We start from the raw sequence: 23,044 nt of genomic DNA, 5'->3' as shown, positions 1-23,044 counted from the left end.
TGGGAATGTCCTTACCACAATGCTATGAGAATTAATGGCCGCTTCATTATGCGGCATTGAGGGGTTTTCCTTAGAGAGGACAGAGTCTATGAGCGGAGCCCTTAACATAAGCCACGAGTCTTACATTTATCTTAGGGCTTTCCCATTTTCTTTCATAAAGAAATTAAAGTCCGCTTTCTATGTTCCTCCCAGTGTTTTTCTTTACCGAAAAACGATTAGTATAGGTATGTAAGGTGGTGGTACTAGTGCCCGACATTGCTAATGCTCAATAGATGACACCCTGCCCAATAAATGTCACCTCTATTGACAAGACTTAAGTTTCAAAATGACATGTACTGGACCGCGTCGAGCACCAGTACCACCACCTTGATTTTTCGTCGTTGTTGAACTGGGAAAGGTAGGTAGTCTGAAAATCGCGACGAAGACCCTGGGTGAAGGAGTAGTTTCACACGATGAAGCGTGGTTTAACCTTCTTCACACTAAGCGAGAACTGAGACACCAGCGTGCCAGCGCGCCGTTGTCCCACCTCCTGCCATCTATGCGGTCGTGGCTGGCGCTCTCGCATTGGACTTGCAAGTCATTTGCGGAAGTGCCGCACTCTTATGAACGCTGTTTGAACCATCATTTTATTGATGTTACAGGCCAATGATGATGATCACTTAATTTTTCGTAATTTAAATTCCATGACATTGAAATTAGATTCCAATTGCTACGAGCCGGCTTCAAACCCGATCTTCGGTTTGAGGATAAACGGAGGTAGGTAGTAGGTATTGAGTAAATAGTAACTTTACTGATCCTCTTTTAATCTGTTTTGATAAAAAATATTGTTTACTCATTACCTACTACCTACCTCCGTTATAAAACAAAACATTATCAATGATCGCTGATTTAAGTATTCTAATTTAATTTCAGACATCCTATCCCCAGACCCGTCTTTGGTAATCCTACATCTCAGTTAAGCAATTAAAGATTTTCTTGCCAGTCTTAAACGTCACGGTTATTAAACAAAAGATTAAGTTTTTATTGATAATTTAATGCCTTAAGATGCTATTTGTATGTAAAATCCGTCATTTGAGACAATAGTTCGTGAAAAACCATGAGATCATGATGTCAGCACTAACTTAAATGTCAGTTTAATTGAAATCTTAGTTTTTAATCTGAAGCAATGGGAACTGAAAACAAATAAATGTTATCTTTTAGGTATCTTACCCATGTAATTACTTAGGTTAGAATTACTTTTGCATTTTGCAGTGAAGATGACTTTACAGAACATATACTTTGCTACATTTACCAACCCCCAGGGTTCAGCCCTGAAAATTATCATATAACGTCTTAAATCTTAAGACTGACACACAGAACCATCCATGTGTGTCAGCTCTAAGATTCTCGTGCCAAAGCTGTCAACAGACGCGCACGGCTTCAGCGCAATAACAACCTTCGTGCATTCCGAGGTTCATGATGGCGCGCCGCGCGCGATAGGCGTGGCGTTTACAGGGTTAAGGACAATTTTCCAACAACCAGCCATTTTCCATGACTGACCACTTGTAATGATAGTCATCACGTCATGACTCACCGTGTCACTTTGATCACTATCTTGACTCACCGGTAATCAAAACAGCTTCATTATTAAGAAAAAATTAATTGCATTGTTGCAAGTGCCATCCATCTTGCTGTGATTCATTTTTTCTTTTTTGTGTATCTGCCTTGAAATGTTGTTAGTACGGTCATCATTATTAATCATTGATGTTGAGTAGGTACTTGGATTTTAATTTTTTTTAATGCCAATAAGGAACGTTGTGATTTTATTACAACACAGAACAATTTATTGTTATAAGTTTAATAACTTATATACGATTAATAAGTCGGGAAGTAAACTCGTATTTCGCTAGTCAAATAATTTATGGGCGAAATCATAAATACACAGCTATGAGTCAAAAACTGTTTAAGTATACTAATAGGTACAGTCAGCAGCAGAAGTTGCTAAGCGGGCGAGGTGTTCAAAATTACCTTGACACGCTCTTATTCTCTTAACAATAAAGTCGCGTCAAGAATATTTTGATCACCTGTACGTCTACCACCAGTTTTGACATTGACATAACGCTCACGTCTACGTAATTACCCGACTACGGCAACGCAAAAGGAGGGTTATGATTTTTACCGGTATGTATATGGGTATGTATGTATGTATGTATGTTCATTTGTTCCCTCATAATTTACTTTCTGTACATCTCGCTTGCACTAATATGCGAGTACGAGCGAGATGCATAGAAAGTAAGTTACGTAGACGTGAGCGTATATGTCAATGTCAAAACTGATGGTAGACGTACTGGCCCCCTTAGCAATTTCTGATTTCTGGTTAGCACCCCTGCATACATGTTTGTAAGCCGTGTAACATGTCTAACCTAACCTAACCTAATAGTTTTGCTGACTGTACATTGCCAAAGCAAGTGCTACCATCTACCGCTCTCGTAGGTTTTCTGGTGTATAGTATTAGGTTCTGCCATCTTGTGGGCTACATCGGAAGCTTCATGCACGCTCCCTGCCACTAATCTTTTAAAACCTAACGCACAGTTAGTGACGTAACTAGAGTCTGTGCGGAAAGAATTTGTGTACGGGGCCCAATACATTCCACAACTCTTCTCTTTCCGAACAGACTCTATAAGGTATATACGTGACGTCATCTTCAGAGACAGCAAGAGGCACCAATGAAAACAATGGTAAAATTTGACGTATCCCTAAAATCACAGTATAAGTAAGTTACAAAACTTCAGATGCCCACCTGTAACTTGATGTTTCCAACAGTTCTATTTTTGACAAGTTTCTAAACCTACCCACGCTACTTAGCCCCTTTCAATGTCATGCAAATTTTCCTCACACCACCTTATAAAGATGTCATAAACGACCGCCATTTCTGGCAGGATTTAGTCATGGTCCTAACGTCATGACACGTACGTTGACAAGTATTCGTCACGGTCAGACATTGTAAGGGTGGCCGTGACATCGTGGATATCGCGTTTTTATTGTAAATTGTAACGCAGTGATGCAAAAAGCCTTCTAGTTAATGTTATAGCAAAGGGCAAACTGAGATGTACCTGGACTCGTCACGTGCCGAATGTCGAATCTCGAATATCGAGGCTTATAGAATATTATTTAAAAATTACTTACATGTGGCAATACCTATAACATACACAATGTCGTCGTCGTAGTCACCTATAAGTGGCTAGAAGCATCTGTTAATGTTAAATATCCTTGTTCCAGTTGTTCCTATGTAATTGTGTAGATGTATTATCCGTTGGTGATCCTTAAATAAAAAAAGAATACTACAATATAATGAGAGTAAACAGATCTATAATTAATTCGTTAAATCCGCTCTAAAACACCGTTGTCAGTAAAACGGCACCAATTGTATCCGTAAGACAATTTGGAGTATTATTGATATTTCACTGATACCTGTAAAAATTGTATGTTTTATTTGTCTTGTATGTTTTCGACGTGTTTAATGAAAGATACTGTAATAAGCTCCATGAAAAATGGTCCAAACCATACTCACAAATAATCAACTGGATCAAAGTCAAAATACAAATATCAATCATCAGAGCTGTCTCTCTAAGAATTAGAGGAACGAGAAGAAGGATAGAAAGATTTGGATCTGAAGACGGCTGTGGAATACCCATCCTAGAAGATTAGATTTCTCTTCTTTCTACCGCACAACTGTATTGAAATAAGCTTAAAATTGTATTATTTAACGTAATAAATGTGTTATCACAAGATACTGTAATTGGTTTCAATATAATTAACAAATTATAACCATATTTTTTATCTCCACATGCTATGGATCCTGACCGGTTTTTAGTCATCTTTTTGCATTTTTTAGAATCATTTTTATGCTCCATAGCTCCATACAGCACAACCGAGGTTTGAACCCACGATTTTTAAGTTCCAAACACACATGATTTAACAAGTTGTAGTTTTCATAGACAAATATTTTAAAAGGATTTTTTTAATTTCCAGTTGGACGCTCAGCAGCGCTACACGCTCTTCCAGCGAGGCCTCTGGGAGACGGCCCAGCAAATACCAAAAGGGGGCATAAGGGATTTCCCCACCTACAGGCAGTTGCGCCTGCTGTCCATTATAGGACCCGCGGCGCTGCCACCGGATCAACTTGACAGGGTAAGTTGTATCCACGTGCGATGAGCCGATGACCAACGGCTCGATTCGGAAAATTAATTAGATTTCTACTAGACTTCAACAAGTTACGATACGGATAATTTTAAGATATTTGTAAGATAGATATGTCAAATTTGACGTTTCCGCGATTCTGGAGGTCCTCTTGAACGATTTCGACAAGTTATGACTTAGATATCCAAGTCACATCTAGTCGATATCTAATGTAGATCTAGTTGATATCTAAATCGTCTCAAGATCTTGTGATTATCTCGAAATCCGAATAGGCCTGCAAATCTTCCGTCGCAAGTTTCGCGCGGCGCGCCTTATTTTTAATTTCCTTCTAATTTCTTATCTTTACGCCCCGTTTAGCTTATCATTAATGAAATCATGTTTTTTTATTAAATTATATTGTGACCGTAAAAACTACTAAAGTAATGCCCAACCAATCATAACAGCCGACAACCATTGAACAACTCGTTCAATTGTTTATTGTATGTCTTATGCAACCAATTCTAAATGTTATACACTTTAAACAAATTTTTCAGTCACATATCTCTACTAACAATATATAAAATATTAATAGTATTCAAAAATGCTTCGCTTTAATTAAATTATAATTTCCTATTAACAATTTCCAGTACAACCGCCTTATCAACGACATGCTGGCGGTATACAACAACGCCGAAATCTGCGCGTACAACGAGCCCTTCAAATGTGGTCTCCATCTACAACCAGAGCTCCAGCACATCATGTCACACTCCAGGGATTGGGACGAGTTACAACATGTCTGGACCGAGTGGAGAAGAAATACAGGACGGAGGATTAGAGATCTTTATGAGCAGCTGGTTGAGCTGACTAACCATGCTGCTCGACTTAACAGTAAGTAAACTTCTTTCTTTCTTTTGGTCGCTCTAAGTTTACTTGGTGCCGTTCCGTGGAGCAAGAGCAAGTATTGGGGATGGGGTGGGAGGATGTTATCCAAAAGCATCTTCTCAATAGAACTCCAACACATCATGTCACACTCAAGAGACTGGGACGAGCTGCAACATGTCTGGACCGAGTGGAATAGTAGTAATTTTTTGGCTATTTTCTTAAATATCTTCGAACCTATGTATTTTAAAATTATAAAAAAAAAATATATTTGAAATTCTCAAGATGAGCTCTTTCATTTGATATATAACAAATAATATCTGTGTTATTAAATAAATTCCTCTCAACTATGCTACAGCCAAAATTCTACGAGATTAGCAATGTATACCGATTTGTCTATGTACATATCAAGTACATATCTAATAATAAGCGCGTAAAAACATCAGAGGAGTCGTATTCAGTGCCAAGTTGTCCAACTTAAGTATTGCGTTAACGTTTCTTGTAGGCGTTACATTTTATATTACCATATATTTTCCATTCCTTTCCAGATTTTACTGACGCCTCGGCTTACTGGATGTTCCCCTACGAGTCTCAAAACATGAGACAGGAAGTCGATGAAGTTTGGGAACAGGTAATATATCGTCATTATTTTATCTCGAGTAAAACAAAAAGGATGCTTTTATACGTTTACTTACAGAACAAATAATAGAAATGACACAAACCGAAAAACATGCCTCTTTTTGTTGATGCACAATACTGAACAGTAGAACTGTCTACTGTTCAGAATTTGCATCAACAAACCGAGCAAAGTACCTACTGAGGTACTTTAATCTCTAGGAGGGAGGGTAGGAGTCTTTAATCTCTAGGCTCTTCAGCCGACGTTCGCTCAAAATAGAAAATATTTGTTTACGTTATGAGGACAAAACCGTACCGAACAGAGTTCGCTCGCAGTGTTGCGTTTTCACCGCCCGATATCTGTTTGTTTTTAGTTTGAGCTCTGTATAGCTTCTTGGCGATCATAGACACTATTGAAGATGATTTGCTATTGGCTAGTGTAGCGTGTAAATTTTTTTAAGCAATGAAAAGGAAGAAATGCTTATTTATTAACCGAGCTAAGAATTTTTATAATTTTCAATGAGCTGCAACGTTTTGTCCTGATTCCACTTCAGACAATACATATCAACTGTTAGGCTAAAACAAAACCTCTTCTTTTCAGCATATAATACATTCTCCGGTCCTAATTCTGTCTGTTATATTACCCTTATTATTCTAATAATTGACGAAATTTATTTTATTCATAATTTTGACGAAACAAAAATCAACATTTTCAGATCAAACCCCTCTACGAAGTCCTCCACGCCTACGTCCGCCGCCGCCTCCGCGAGGCCTACGGCCCCGAGCGCATCTCCCGTTCGGCCCCCATCCCAGCGCACATTCTTGGAGACATGTGGGGACAGAGCTGGGCAGGCATAGTCCCGTTCACATTACCGTACCCTGGGAAGAACCTCCTTGATGTTACAGCTGAAATGAACCAACAGGTAAATTGTCGTGAGGCCTACTGCTAATAATCATGAACCTCTCTACCCAAGCAGTCATCGGTTGTACATTCAATATGCACCGGCAGCGCCACCCGGTCCTTATATCTGGCGACTCTGAGCTATGTCGATGGTCTCTTAGAAATCTCCAGAATCTAACTACATTTCGCAGATAAAATTTCGAGCATTGCTCGCTCCATGGGCCCGAGTCGGATTTTGAAATAGATATCTATAAGATATCTTTTAGACATCACCAAGATACGATAACGATATTTTTAGGATCTAACCTGTCAAATTTGACATTTCCCCGATTCTGAAGATACTCTTAGACGATTTCCACATGATATGACTTAGAGATCCAATTCACATCTAACAGATATCTATCTCTATCTAACGTAAAAGTGACATTGGTTGCCCGAATGGAGCAGCAAAAGAGAACTAGTTGAAATCTAAACTATAACGTATCTAGAATGGATCTAGTATGTGTCGTCTCTTGTGAATATCTTAAAGTTCGAATACGGCAGCATGTAATCTCAATTAAACGTATATTTCAATTAAATTTCAGGGCTTCACCCCGCTGACGATGTTCCAACTGGCCGAAGAGTTCTTCGTCTCCATGAACATGTCCGCCATGCCAGCAGACTTCTGGCCCTTGAGCGTGATCGAGCAGCCTCCAGACCGTCATATCCACTGCCAGCCTTCTGCTTGGGACTTCTGTAACAGACATGACTACCGGTAATTCGTCTAAACTTGTTATTTTCAACCTGTCTTCCAGAATATCGCCTTTGATTATGTTTGAGCACAGCCAACTGCCAGTCTTCTGTAATCGATTATTGGTAAGTACGTTTAAACTTGTTGTGTTGAACATAATGAACATGTCCGCCATGCCACCAGACTTCTGGCCCTTGAGCGTGATCGAGCCGGCCCCGGGACTTTGCAACAGACACGATTACCGGTACGCTTGCGTTGAACCCGTCTGCTTTGCTTATTATTGTTTTATAACAAAAACATAACAAACTGTTCAATTGTTCATAATAACTTTAAGCTTGATCATTCTGTTCTGTTAACCTTTTGTATGGGCCTTCTGTAACAAATACGACCTCAGTGACGTGCAAATTTTAAGGCATACATAATTTTGTGCTTGTTTTTGATGTACGGTTTAATGGGTATACTTAACAGTCGTATTGAGTTCGTCAGCCATATTTGTGCTATTTCTACGTTTTATTTACTTTTAAGGAAAAATATAGCGAACCTAATCGGTCTAGCAGTTTTTGAGTTTTTGCAAATAGTCTATTTTGACGGACGGGTAATTACGGAACCCTACACTGAGCATGGCCCGACATGCTCTTGGCCGGTTTTTTTGTATTTTATCAGCAGGTTGCTTAGCTTGCTTATTCTAAACTAAAATTTTTATTTATGATGAACAATTACGAAAAAACGACGTTTTCTTAAACCGTCTATTTTTTATCTCTTATTTAACTTTAACAGTCTGGAGCTCCTAAAGTATTGATCGCAGAGTAAAAATAAACATAACCATATTTGTAGGAAATTTAATGTAAAATTTTTATTCCAAAGTAATTATAATGCTATTCGTACAGATATTCGAGATATGAGCAAAAATATGAAAAAAGGTACCTTCAACCCCCCCTACACCCTCAGCACACCCCGTACCTTCGAGGACTTTTAGTATGTTTATCTGGACACCACAAGGTATGCCTGTACCAATTTTCAAAACTACACGAATTATTTCCGCAGATTGCCCAAATTCGGCTTAATTTGACGTGGCTATCTATGGTTTTACTTACCACTGGAAGCTCACAATCTGTCTTTATGTTACAGCATCAAAATGTGCACCCACGTGGACATGAAAGACCTGATCACCGCCCACCACGAGATGGCGCATATCCAGTACTTCCTGGCTTACAGGAACCAGCCTAAGGTGTTCAGAGACGGGGCTAACCCAGGTTAGTGATATTTAATTATTTATTTACTTATTTATTCGGGGAAGCTAATGAAGAGCATATGGTTGTTTTTTTAACCTCAGCCATATTTTACAAGGTGAATATTAAGGTAATTCTAAACAACTTTTACTATGAAACCAGCCACGAAATCATGACATACTTAATTATTAATTAATAAGCCGTTTCATACATTTTGGCTGTTTTCTATGGCAAATCCATTTTTTTTGCCATCCGGCCGGGGTTGGTCCCATCCATACCTAATTAAAGGAAAACGTAAGCATCCTATGAGAAAGCCTCCTGCGAAAACCGACATTCGGAAATTGAGGGGATCTTTCTCATTTACTCCAATGAAGGCGCAATTAGTGACAGAAAAAGATGCCCGCAATTTGCGAACTTCGATTATGGCCCAGGCTGTCAAGTAGACTGTGAAAGACAGACATAAATGGAAATTGCTCCAAATTCGTTATAATTCGTTCTTAACACAAACAGTAGGTATTCTAATATTTTTACGCGCGAAAGCCATTCTTATAACCCCTATTAACATGCAACGGTCGATGTCAACGCTAAGCAACATTGCCTGGATAATCTTCTCAGGCGTTGTTAGTCGAGTACATGGTCAGAACAAGATTTACTTTTACATGAACTAAGACTAAGACTAAGACTCCAAAAAAATAAGAGCGCTGCGAGATCATAACAATAACATATTCTGAGAGATCAAGAAACTGGCATAGGTAAGGGTCTTTGTAAACAAAAGTTAAAATCAAACAGCAACATGCAATATTTATTTGAAACTAAGATATTTTGAGTAACACCGTTATTGTCAATACAATCAATCCAGCTGCCAACCCGTGTTGGGGCGCTTGGTTGCATAGATCAGTATTGCAGGAGCAGTATGTGACGAACAGATCTCCGTTGCCTGGCCTGCGTTGGCAGTTCTTCTCGTTTTGTTCGTCTTCAATGTAGCCACATTGGCGGACGACACGGACTTTACCATATACTGGAATAGAAATATTAGATGTTTAGAGCTGGACGAAATCCCTTCCAAATACGTGCGTTAAAAAAAATAAGTGCATTTCAGTTGCCAGGGAGGTTTTGGGATTATACTGAGCAACTTTTACTATGGGACCAACCCCGAAATCGCGAAAAAGAGATTTGGCTGTTTCATATATTTTGGCTGGTCTATTTTCTATGGGAGGGTAAATTTTTTTCCCTCCCTGGCAACGGGAATGCACTTATTTTTTGGCCACCGTGGATATTCCTTCGCTCACACTGTTAACTGACAGTTCGTAAACCTTATTACAAAAGGCAAAGGTCCACCGATGGATTAAGAGAGCTGTTTGTACTTTTGAGTTTTGAAATAAGTGACCAAACCCTCAAAGACCAGTCGCCACTCGCCATAAGCCTTTACCTAGGCCACCCGGGTCACAGCGTTATCCGTCGAAATATCTCGATTATGGGCCAGGGTATTAGGTTAGCGAGCAGTTCACACTGAGTGAGGCTAAACGAGTAGAAATTTTCGGAGCACAACATTATAATGTAGATAAATATTTATTCAGTGTAGTGGAAATAGTGTATAAAGTCTAGGAAATAATCGTTCACTGAATTTAATTGTAATATATCTATGCCGGTAGAGGCAGAATATGACGCACTTATTGTAATTTGACCATCTTTGTACCATATTCTTAAGAAATAAACATATGTATTTGTATTTTGACAGCTGAAGAAGGCGGCGAAATGGGGCTCATTTATTTTGGGGTAAAAGAATTGTCAAACGTCAACTTTTGGTAGCCAGAGTTACCGCATAATGTACAGAGCCGTACAGTTCTATCTGCATTAGGATTGCAATTTAGACATAAAACAATGATTCTTTGTTTGTAGGTAAAGTGTAAAGTATTCACTCTCCATCTTAAAATAGACCAGCAGATCCTCGGTTCCGATATGATCAGGAGAGTCTCTTGGCGAACAGTTGACCATACCTAGGCTGCAGGGGTCTAAACCCTTCGCACTATACAGATATTACAGATATAATACTCACTTTCCATCTTAATAGATCTGCAGATGGTCGGCTCAGACACGTTTATATGGTCAGGAGGGTCACGTAGCGAGCAGTTGACCACACCGAGGCTGAAAGGGTCGAACTCTTCCCCGCATCGTGGGTCAAACGCGCTGTTGCAATCATAGCAGAAGATGGAAGATGCTGAAAATATATAAAAAAAATCGTCATCACCATGCCCATGGTATAGTTTATGTCTAAAGATGGCACTTCAGTCATTCTACAATAGTTTTGTTCCTATCCGTTATAAGGGTGACTAATTTCTTTATAAACTTGATAAAACTTATCGGATATTTTATTTAAAAAATGCACCGGGTTCTTACTTTTCGAACAAAATACCAAAATGTTCGTTTGAAAATAAGTGCTATCGAGATACTGTACTCGTATTATGATAATGTTTACCCAGGTGTTGGCTGTTGTATTTATAAATGTTGCTGTGTTTTTTTATGACTCGTGAAAAAGCCCTAGAGACCTTAGGTACATACAGTTTTTTTTTAACTGACAATTGTTAAATAGTAGGAAGACCCAATTTAAACTGAACTCAAGCCGGTTTTTAGCGTAAAGAATAGATTATATTACCTATAATATGTATTACTGGACGATGGACTAGTGTTTAATAGAGCCAAGTTCAACGGCGTATGTCGATATTCCGAGACCACGTACGGCTTCGTTCGGGTCACACACTTATCCTGCACGGTAACGATATCGATTACGTGGGAATTTATGATTCAACGTGTTGATTGATACATTACCACCATTATTTTATTACTAGTCCACTGCTTGATAAAGGCTGCTCCCTTTTAACTCATTAACTTATTCGCCAAAGGATATAGGCCCAGGGCATTGAGTAATTTACCGCAGTGAACAGTGCCAGCGCCGGCTAGCGGACGTCCTTATTTTGTTAAGTTCAACCAGTGGATCCCATAGTTAAAACTGGGCTCCGACCCACCTAACAAAAACTGTCAAATTCCGCTCGCATAGTTTAGGAAATGGTGAATTAAACGATTTATATTAATTTGCATTTGCACCTAACTTGATTTAATTTTGTAATAGGCAGGATATTCAGACGCAATAAACACGTGATTCTGTTCAAATCCTATAAGTTAACGTTTCCTTAGTAGGTAAGTTAAATTTTGGCTCTAATCTATCTTTTCTTAGAGTAAGGTAAAGGAGTAGGTACCTACTAGTGCTCGACATGCTAATGCCCAATAGATGACACCCTGCTGCTGTCACCTCTATTGACAATGACTTAAGTTTCAAGATGACATGTACAGGGACCGCGTCGAGCACCAGTACGATTACCTTACATGAAACTCACTACTTAAAAAAAAAAAGTCAAAAATGTTGATATTCAATTTGATTCCTAAATTTTATAAGACACAATCCATCGAACGAAATAAAAGTAAAATATGACTAAAATCGGGTGAAATTTTCGGTTTGAGCTGGTGGAGTGAAAAAGGTCCACCTAACAATATTATTTAGCTAGAAAATTCCAAGACCGGTCAATGTGGCACTCTTTGGGGGAGGCCTATGTCCAGCAGTGGACGTCCTCTGGCTGATATGATGACGATGAGACCATTCCCACAGATAAAGAAATACAATAAAGTAGTTCTAGCTAGGTCTAGTGACATAATCCAACAAAATATAAACGCAATAGTTATTCTGACCGGATTTCAAGATAATAAGAACAAAATTACACAACATTCACACATTGTTATAAAAGGTTATAATTTATAAATATAGGCCTCAGCGTTTTACGCATTCTATTTCTTATTTCACAGTTTGATTTGATCATAGTTCTTTACATACAATAAGTTTCCTAATAGTTATGAGATCACAGAGACAATCGAGAATGAATAATTAATAATCATGAATATGCACTATTTATATGATTGATCAATTTAAAGTCATGTTTATATTAAACTTGTTTAATTATGAGGTCTCGGTTGATTTTGATGTGATGATTAAATGTTTGATTCTGTCCTTGTGAGTTATATTCTGATATAGGAGACAATTTTACTACTACATCTTGACGACCGGTAGTGTTTGAAAAATAAAAACACTAAAATAACTATTTTTAGTTTTCAAGTAAGTATATTATATAGCTCTCGTGAATGAAAGTCTCAAGTATATCCTTTCAATTTATTTCTGAAAGGTTAACGACATTTAGGGCTGATTTAGACGATGCGAGAACTCGCATGCGAGTTTCATACCATTGCGGGTTTTGATCGGTCGGTTGAATTGGACGTAACCAACAGTCCGCAATGTAACTAAAATCGCATGCGAGTTCGCGCGCCGTCTAAATCAGCCCTTAGATTATCCTCATAGTTAGGCATACTTTGCACCGGGTCTTTCGGCCCAGTGCCCCAGTGAGCATGCAAATAAACTTCAAAATTTATAGGTTTTTAAACACTAAAAATGTCACTCACCGTATTGAACACAACTGATGAAAACCACCAAAATGACCCCGGCACTAAACGCGGACGCCATCACTACCTTTGCCCCACTGCTAGTAGAGACTGGTTTGAATTAGGTTACGACGGACAGGTATAACTTAATTAGTGGAGTACTGTTGTCCATCGTGAGCTTAGAGCATTTAGTAACTGGAGACGTCATGGCTGTCATTTTCTGTACGAAACAGTCTGCCGATTTTTGCGGGGGACACGTCAAATGTATTCATGAATCTAGTATTAAACATAGTCTAATAAAACATGGTCTTCTATTCCCAGAGTGACACAGGCCTACGCCACAACAACATGGCCGCTATATATAGCGCTATCGCATATTATCATATAGCGCTGTCGCATGATGACGTAGGCTTGTGTCAGTTAGGTGACCTAGAAAAGGCGGGAATGGAGTACCAGGCGGAGTATATTATTATACCATGGTATTAAACTGGATTGGGCATGAGTGGTGGGGATAACTGACAGAACGGGATAGTCTTATGTATCTTCCAGTAGGAGTAGCAGCGAAAGCGCTATTATTGTTTGTCCTTGTCACAGTCTCACATATTTTTTGTTCCCCACCGTTAATTTAATATGGATTATGGTGGGCAACAAATAAATTCGACCAATCATAGTGTCGCATTGCGTATGTTTTGTCCCTTACGGAGGCACGCGTATACCACTTCTATAGGATGCTACCTTCTATGAATGTATTGCTATTTCTACATTATTTGTACGTAACGTACAAATAGCCATGTCAGTACATACAAAAGATTGCACAATTGTGCAAGGTTTTCGGCAGAGCGGTAAACTCTTAAAGGCAACTCCAGTTATTAAATGCTCTAATATCGTGTATGCCGTGTTAGAAATTAGAAAGAAACCGACAGAATTAAACAAAATAACTTTCTCGCTAACAAGAAATAAAGCGCTATTTCCTACCCTTCAAGTCTCAAAACCTCCATGCCCCGAAATAAGCTTTTCATTACAACAAAGTAACCAACGATACCGTTCACGTTTTACCTCTGTAACTAGATACCATCGCCTACACTGTTAACTGTCCATCTACCTTTTGTAATAAGGTAAATGGACAGTTAAGAGTGTTGCTGTTTGTACCTCTTTAAGACGAACAATATATTTCTTTATGGTGCTGAGACGTGGACTCTAAGGGAAAGCGAGAAAAAGAAGATCGACGCTCTAGAAATGTGGTGCTGGAGAAAAATGCTTGGCGTAACCTGGACACAGTTCCGAACCAACGTCTCAATTCTCCAGGAACTTGGTATTAAACAACGTCTTTCTTCCATCGTCCAGTGTCGTATTCTCACTTTCTTTGGACATATTACGCGTCGAGATGATACATCTGTGGAACGACTTGTAGTGCAGGGAAAAGTCGAAGGCACAAGGCGCGGTAGGTCACCAATGCGTTAGTCAGACCTAGTCAAAAGTGCATTCAATGAACCACTCCATGAATGTACAAGAAGGGCACGGGAGGAATGGCGACGGATTGTGAAGCTTGCCACCGGCCCTGACATGACGACCACGACCACTCTGACAAGAGTGTGACGACAAAGAAGAAGAAGACGAACAATAACCTACGGGACCACTCTAAGTCGCCCTCTATACGAAAACTCGTTAATACAAACTAGGGCTCATTTAGACAATGCGAGAACTCACATGCGAGTTTCATTACATTGCGGGTTTTGATCGGTCGGTTGAATTGGAAGTAATCAACAGTCCGCAATGTAACTAAAATCGCATGCGAGTTCGCGCGCCGTCTAAAGCGTCGTTTCCCTTGAGATTCTTGCTATCGAGGTTCCACTGTATAGGAATTGTTTAGACCAGCGGTCGGCAACCTTTTAGCAGCAGCACTTTGTTAATATGTGTGACTTTATCAGACATTGTCGTTTGTCAATATTACATACAAAATAGCCAGGGGGGCTCGCGGGCCGCAAGTGAGAGGTTCGCATGCGGCCCGCGGGACGCTTCTTGTTGCCCGCTGGTTTAGACTGACTGACTATTGAGGGTATCTTGCTAGGAATGAGTAGTAAAAATACTTCGCTCTTTAGTAACAATCCTCCGTGATGCTCCGAGGTCGGTCTCAGAGCATTCAAATTTATACCTTAATGTAATTGTAATAGGAGAGAATATATACATTGGTTTTAAAGTGATCTGCGCTGCGCTCCGCCGGTTTGCGCAGGCCTTAAAGCGAGCAAGTGATAGTTTCACGCGCTCAAGGTTACTCTAGATATTCTCTATCTCTTAATTAAAAAATGATTGATTGAAAGTAGATCATGAAAGACAAATAGCATTAAGATGCAGTGTTGCCGTCTCACTTAAACTGAGGGCCTACCGCGAACCACGTTCGACGTGTTACCTCTCAGTCGCACTTGTAAATCTGCACGTAAGTGTAACAGGGAGCCAACACGTTGAACGAGGTTCGCGGCAGGCCTTATGTTTCGACATTTATGGAACGTGCGTATTAGGAAACTAAGACAGCCTATATATTTCGTGTTACATCGTTCGCTAAATTGCAGTGCAACTTTTTGGCTTATTAATTGAGATACTTCACTTGAAATAGTTAACTGTTAGATGCACCACAATTGATCGGTCGCAGTCTCTGAAGTCTCTGAAGACAATCTAAAAACAGCATACTTTGGGTACTTTCATTCGATATTAGTCTACGGTGTGGACCTATGGGCAACATGTGCGGAACGTGAAAAAGTTTTTAAACTACAAAAACGTGCAATCCGTATCATGGCTAAAAAACCCTCAGACTACCATGCTAAGGAGTTGTTTAAGCAGCTGAAAATTCTCACGTTACCTTCTGTATACGTACTCGAAGCATGCAAGTACGCAATCTCGAATGGATTCCCTCTAATCACCAAAAACTCCAGACTGTAACGCGTAGACGCAACCTCCTATACGTACCACCGCGACGTCTAGCAAAGTCTAGGAAATCCTTATAGTAGGCATAAAACTTTACAATACTCTAGACCAGCGGTCGGCAACCTGCGGCCCGCGGGCCGCATGCGGCTCTCGAAACTGTCACTTGCGGCCCGAGAGGCGCCTTGGCTACTTTTTATGTAACAGTGACAAACAACAATGTCTCATAAAGTCATAAATATTAACAAAGTACGGCCCGCGTCACCTCCGTTAACTACTATTGGCCCTTGGCTGCTAAAAGGTTGCCGACCGCTGCTCTAGACGAAGAGTTAAAAGCTACTTCGGACTCGATATTTGAAAAAAAACTTAAACTGATATTGTTGGACATGGCGTGCTACAGTATTGACGAATTCGTAAACTGCTACAAGTCACTGACCCATCTATCCACTTGTTAAATAAATTATCTTAAGATATTGTAATTTGTGATAATACCAAATGTACCTTATTAATAATAATGTATTAGTACCTACTTATAGAATAAGAAAATACTGACATGTAATTTTTTTTATATTTTTATCAATAAATGATCTATCTATCTATCTAGTATACAAAGTTCACTGAAAATTAATACTGACAATGAAAATTGTGTTTAACACTCCCAAACACCGCTCAACGGCCCGATTCGAACTTAAAGATACGTCAATTAATAGATCCAGAAACGATAATAATTATGTCAGTGTCAAATGAGACGTTTCTTCAAACAAAAACGTCACTTTTGACACTGACACATCTAATCCATATCGTTTCTAGATCTATTAATTGACGTATCTTAAAGTTCGAATCGGGCAGCAAGTCACTAACAACACGACATGTCTTGTCACAGTTTTACTTAACGGATAAGAATTTCGACGCACCACAATTGGTCGGTCGCAGTATAGAAAGTTCACGGAAATTAATACTAACGATTACGATAGCGTTACGCAACTCACGCGCATCTCGCTGCGCTCGCGCCGATCCATGATGTATTAGAGCTGGAAGTGCCGCTTAACATAAGTAGGTAAGCGATAGGTAGGCGATAGGACACTTAAGAAACGTTTACCCTATTTACTGAATACTTTGCCCGCGGACATAGTCAAAGAGCCCAAAAAAAGTAGATTTAAAAATAGTCTAAAAAGGTATCTCCTGAATACTCTATAGGGAATGTGTTACCCTACAGAGTATTCATGACATACTTACCTAAGTATTTTAACTCCCAAATGTAAACCTATTATAATATTTAAATTTTATTAAGTATAGTATAGTGAGACTCCAGAGTCAAACAAAATGTAGTTTTGTGGAGCATTGTCCTTACAAAAAAGTTGTAACTTCTTGTATAATAAATAATTATAATAAATAATAAGTACGTTTTAATATACACCGTGTTTTTATTGAATTCCGTTAACTTCGGGGTATGGTTAAGTACGTTTAAGAAAACTAAATGGCATAGTTAATTTTGAAAAAAAAAAATTTTTTTTTGCTTTTTTTTTCAGAAAAAATAATATTAAAAAGTAATTAAATGTAGCATATAGCGTTGTTGTAACACGGGCATTACATTTAACTAAACCAAACAATTGAAATCTGTGACATATCAATGTCAATTCGAACATCGATCGACCGAGATTTTACTTAAGTTTAGTAGCAAATGTATGAACTCATTCTAAACACTAATCAATATGTAAACCGGCCTTAAGGCAAGTGTACAAGCTTGTAGAGGCCTTATAGGAAAAAAATAAAATATTGATTATCTTCGAAATGGAGTTAATTAGAATATCGGTGTCTTTGGGAAAGTTACTTGATTTAAGCTCAGGTATGCACCCTTGAAATTAACGGAAATCAAAAAAAACACGGTGTATTGTAGGGCATTCGCTAGCTTGGTGCACGGAGCAGAACGGAGTTTTGAAAAAGTCGTAGGCCCTTTTTGGATCACAATACGGCTGTCATAATTTAATTAGCAATGTTATCATTAGAGACCTTTCTAGAGGGACTGTATAGATTCGAATTCTGAGTTTTCGACTTTAGCTCTATAAAAAAAATCACGATTATATGTTTAAAATTCACTTTATAAATTGTGCCGTCGGACACTTTCCAAATTGCAAAATTTCCACATTTTATTGTCGAAATTTGTACAGCCAAATTCTGACACCTGTACCGGCGTCGAAATGTTCCAATTAAAAAACGAAAGTTTCCATTGCTTCCTTTAGAAATTCCCGAGAATCTTTCAATTTTTTTGGAAACTTACCTCAACTTGTGGCACTGGTTCAATCTAAGATCGCGTCGCTCTATCGATATTAAATCAATTAATAATGGCTGTCACTTCCAGCTCGGTTTTTTCTAGAGCAAAAGCGGTCAAGTTCAGGGCACTCCACTTAACTTACCACTTTGAACTGTGTTTTGACACAGCGTTAATGACGGCCCTATTTTACCGTTTCATTAGTTATTTTATTGTGAAAATGGGCCTTTTAAGCCGTTAAAAATGGTTCTTGCTATTTTGTAATGGCATATTTTGTGATTCAAGGACCGTATATGACTAAATCTTAAGATATAGGAACGAAAAGCCTATAGGGCTCAAAACCTTTTCAAGTTAAGGTTATACGACTTTACTGTAGACATTGTAAAATTTAAATTTAAGGCCTAATTTTCGCCATTATCAGTGTGTTAAACCTTCTAATTCTTTACATTTTTACCACCAAAGCCTGAGAAAAATGTATCCAAATCATTACTTATGCGATATCCACAGCAAAATTCGCCAGTTTTTCCGAAGGTTTTCGACCCATAGGTATATGAAATTTCCATATTTTAGATACCTATAGACAGCTGTTTACTAGAACCACTGTTCTTGTAGGCAATATTGAGCACGTTTACGGTTTACGGTAGCTGCCACGCTTACCGTCGCTTTTAATTCCCCCACCAAACAACACACATTAACCAACAACATTACAAATCAACCGATCAGCCATGATTGATTTAGGAGCGACAGCTGCATTTGTATAAGTGAGACGTGATGTATGTACAGCCGGCAGCAGAAGTTGCTAAGCGGGCCAGGTGTTCAAAATGATCTTGGCGCGACTTTATTGTTAAGGGAATAAGAGCGTGTCAAGGTAATTTTGAACACCTCGCCCGCTTAGCAACTTCTGCTGCTGACTGTACTCGTAACTTATGGCGTATTCGGATTGCAACAACAAGTTATGAATTTGATCTAGATTTATTATGGAAATGATCTGTCAATCTCAAAAATGATGTTTTTATAGTCTGTATCTTAAGGTATTAAAATAATAGTAAACAAACTCTACCCTCATATGGCTCCTAAATAAAGCCAGTTGAGGATAGATGAAAACATAACATGGTCAAATAATGTAGGTTAAAGTCAGGTCGTTCAGTGACAGATCCAGGCGGTCTTGTATTTGGTTGGTTAACCAATAAATGTTATAACTACCCGAAAATTTACAAATTATTTGTTTACTTTTATTTAAATACCTAAAGATACAGAGTATAAGTATCCTCTTATTTTTTATTTATTTATATATAAACTGGTTCCCTCCTTTGTTAAAGAAATAGCAACATACCTAATAGCACTATAATTTCTTGAGAACACCTCGGAATGGAATTTCATTCCACATCCGGAGCGTTCGCGGAAGAAAATTATGTAATTTATTAACCTGTTAATTAACCAGCAAACTAAAAGGTTTTATTTAAATGTCTCTTTACATTTTTAATAGAATGTAGAACTCCGTATGTATTTTATGAAATAGGAGGCAAACGAGCAGACGAATCGCTTGATGGTAAGCAATTGCCGTCGCCCTCCAAGGGTTGCAAGTGCGTTACCGGCCTTTCAACTGAGAGTACGTTCGTTTCTTGAATATTTGAAGGTCGTATCGGTCCGGAAATATCGCAGACGACAGTTCATTCCACAGTTTAGCTGTGCGAGACAGAAAGTTTATGGAGAAGCATAGTTGTGAACTGTCAAATTGCAGTTTTTTCTCATACGAGTAAATAAACTTGTGAGATACGGGTAGTGGTATACATATAAATATTATAAATTAAAGACAATCATCATCATCATCATCATCTCAGCCATAAGACGTCCACTGCTGAACATAGGCCTCCCCCTTGGACCTCCATACGTGCCGGTTGGAAGCGACCCGCATCCAGCGTCTTCCGGCGACCTTAACAAGATCGTCTGTCCATCTTGTGGGTGGACGTCCTACGCTGCGCTTGCTAGTCCGTGGTCTCCACTCGAGCACTTTTCGACCCCATCGGCCATCTTCTCTGCGTGCAATGTGGCCTGCCCATTGCCACTTCAGCTTGCTAATCCGGTGGGCTATGTCGGTGACTTTAGTTCGTCTACGGATCTCCTCATAAAGACAAAGACAATGTATACACGTAATCATATTTATAGCTTCCGATTGGCTCTAAGTATCTAGTAACTCAACTTACGACCTCGTGCTCAAGTTAGAACTTTATCACAATAAATATATGCCAGTAGATGTACTAACAAAAACTATTTTAACTAGTCATTATTGGACAGAACATACGCAATGCTAAGAAATTAAAAACACTTATGTATACTCCTGAGACCATACCAAAACCAACCTACATAGTTTTGTCAGGTTCTTTGTTTCCCACCAAGCCTTGGTGGGGAGCAACAATACGTCCACAGTTCCGAGGTTGCACTTTAGACTTTTTAGAAGCAGGCCAAAAAATTTAAGTGAGACTATGAGGACATACAATACTTAATAGCGCTTTTTCTGCAACTCCTACTGAAAGTTCCATAAGACCATCTCATTCGGTGACCTCCCCCCTTTCACCCTCCTTTCCTTTGTCACCTGAATGTGACAAGGTACCTCGATCAGTCGAGCTTGGTCGAGCTATAGACCGGTATATCCAGTGGTTATAGCGCTGGCAACGCAACTGGTCGTAGTAAAAAAGACTGAACCCGTATTTTGTTAAAATATTGTCAGATTCATGACAGAAACAGACTAACGAGGGGCGAACTGAAAGTTTTAAGAATTGGGAAAATTGTGGTTATAAATTTGTCAGTCAAACTATTTTCATTATATCCGTACTTTCATTAGAATAGAATCATCCTGAAACACTCACGGCTCATTCTCCCAAAACCCTTTTTGTATGACGACTTTTGGTCCTCAGAGGATTTGTATGGAATAATAAAGGTACCCATCGCGATTTAATATTTTTACGCGTAAATACTATTTTTTTTTTTAAATTAAGCATGTCAGAATCTGCTGATATACAATTTTTAGACAGTCCTTTTTAGTAACCTTACAACTGAGCAGTGCTGTTAACTTTTTATGTCACTGTTGAATAATATAGTTTTACCTACTATGATCAGTTTTTAAAGAAGTACGAAAGCGATTACATTTCTAATACTAACTGCAACAATAGTATGAGAACTTTATTGTTCACTGAGCCTACAATGAAAATCGTATAAAATCATTACACGAAAAACATTCATAACGATCTATAATTACTCGACCTATAATTTTCACATTGGCAGTAATCCTTTACAAGTGATAGCCGATTGAAATATACCTGCCTAAAAAAATATAAAAGAGTCATATTTTAATAATTAGTATGCCTTCTTTTTTTATTTGATCTCTAAGTGGTCCCTCCTAAGAAATTTCAGTGCTACCTATGTATATGCTCGTTATTTACTAATTAGGCCAGTAATTAATTTGAAGTTTTTATTAGAAATGTGAAATGTGAGCTTGTCATAATTATTGGCATAGCGTGTGGAGGCACAGTTATATTTCATATTTTATAATGCGTCTTAAAAGAAACTACCTATACAAAACATAAGACAGTGGCCATTCATTCGTTATATAATATTAAAGTTTATAACAATTAGGTGATAACTAGTACGAGAATTGGTTTATGTACTTAGGCTGAGTCAAGTAAATAAAGAAGACTGTACGCCTAGTGCAAATTTCATTCGATAGCGCGACGTGACCATTTGATTTTGAACAGCGCGCCAAGCGGGACGTTTTGGAAACTCAAAATCTCTAAAATGTCAAAATGTCAAAAGGTCGCGTCACGTTATCGAATGAAATTTACACCAGATGCACACAATACGCGTTCGAAAACCGCAAATTATGTCCAGCATAAAGATAAACTATAAGTTACTCAAACATCAAACATCAAACATCAACATTTATTCAGCAAATAGGCCACAAGGGCACTTTTACACGTCAACATTGAATTTACATACAAGCAAAAATAATAACATCAACAATTTTATAAAATAAAACTAACAATTCAATCTAACGTATTACAATTACTAAGAGATGTATATGGTCTCTTAATGTCGAATTACATACAAAATACAGATACAAAACACAAAAAAAATCTATAATATTTAGAGGTGTAAATGTCTCTAGGTGTCAGAACTAAAAGGTTATATAGTTTATCAAGTTATCCTTAGAGATGTATAGGGTCTCCAAGAGTCAATATCCTGTATAATTAATACATTCATTAAGAGAAAAGAAACATACGAGAGCAGAATGAGGCATCTCACTGTAATTAATTAATAAAAATAAAGTTACTAAGTATAATAGCTTGTGTTAGCTTAAACAGACCAGTCTCCACAAACAGGAATAATAATAATAAGGGACGATACATAAGTATTCTGTTCACATCTCATAAACATAAAACACAATCTCAAGTTCGTTTCACCCATAAACACCTAATAACAATGCGCACCATAAGGTGTAATTAGAGATGCCCCGAATAGTGAATTTGGCCGAATACCGAATATTCGGCCCCTCTCTCGGCCGAATACCGAATATTCGGCATGAGATGCGAACATTTTGAGTCACAATTATTATGAAAACTGTTCGCCATAAAAGCACAGCGTTTGCTAAGGTATATTTTTATGTTAAACAGAATTAATGAATATAATTAGATTCAATCAAATCAGACCCATGATAAAAATAAAATATTTTTATTATGTTCTCCAATTCTCCCTCAATTGCTCAAGGGTTAACTGGAAGAGATCCCTGAAAGGGATAAGTTCGCCTTTGTACTAATGATGTGTGTTCTTTCATGTTTTATGTTTCTTTTTGTACAATAAAGTATTGTACT

General features: G+C 38.3%; 2 protein-coding genes across 2 annotated transcripts in view; one reads left to right on the top strand and one right to left on the bottom strand.

Moving 5' to 3' along the window:
- Positions 1-23,044, top strand: part of LOC134791989 (angiotensin-converting enzyme) — a 223,408-nt gene that overhangs the window by 14,671 nt on the left and 185,693 nt on the right. The window contains exons 2-7 of the mRNA XM_063763099.1: positions 4,012-4,170; positions 4,806-5,046; positions 5,586-5,668; positions 6,369-6,575; positions 7,138-7,307; positions 8,412-8,536. Coding sequence (XP_063619169.1) covers positions 4,012-4,170; positions 4,806-5,046; positions 5,586-5,668; positions 6,369-6,575; positions 7,138-7,307; positions 8,412-8,536 — 985 coding nt within the window. The remainder of the gene's footprint in view (positions 1-4,011; positions 4,171-4,805; positions 5,047-5,585; positions 5,669-6,368; positions 6,576-7,137; positions 7,308-8,411; positions 8,537-23,044) is intronic.
- LOC134792287 (uncharacterized) lies at positions 9,325-13,096 on the bottom strand. Its single transcript, XM_063763557.1, has 3 exons — positions 13,016-13,096; positions 10,569-10,730; positions 9,325-9,530 (listed from the first exon to the last, which is right to left on the bottom strand). The coding sequence occupies exons 1-3, from the start codon at positions 13,074-13,076 to the stop codon at positions 9,325-9,327; spliced, it is 429 nt and encodes a 142-aa protein (XP_063619627.1). The 5' UTR covers positions 13,077-13,096.

Source organism: Cydia splendana, chromosome 7, assembly GCF_910591565.1.
Source record: "Cydia splendana chromosome 7, ilCydSple1.2, whole genome shotgun sequence".
NCBI lineage: Eukaryota > Metazoa > Arthropoda > Insecta > Lepidoptera > Tortricidae > Cydia > Cydia splendana.
The sequence above is the reverse complement of the archived record's forward strand: the minus strand, read 5'-3'. Positions and strand labels throughout refer to the sequence as shown.

Coding starts and splice junctions, on each gene's coding strand:
- LOC134792287 (XM_063763557.1), bottom strand. CDS start 13,076: ATGGCGTCCGCGTTTAGTGCCGGGGTCATTTTGGTGGTTTTCATCAGT. Junction 10,731..13,015: donor CATCAGTTGTGTTCAATACG/GTGAGTGACATT, acceptor ATATATTTTCAG/CATCTTCCATCTTCTGCTAT. Junction 9,531..10,568: donor CAGATCTATTAAGATGGAAA/GTGAGTATTATA, acceptor TTTCTATTCCAG/TATATGGTAAAGTCCGTGTC.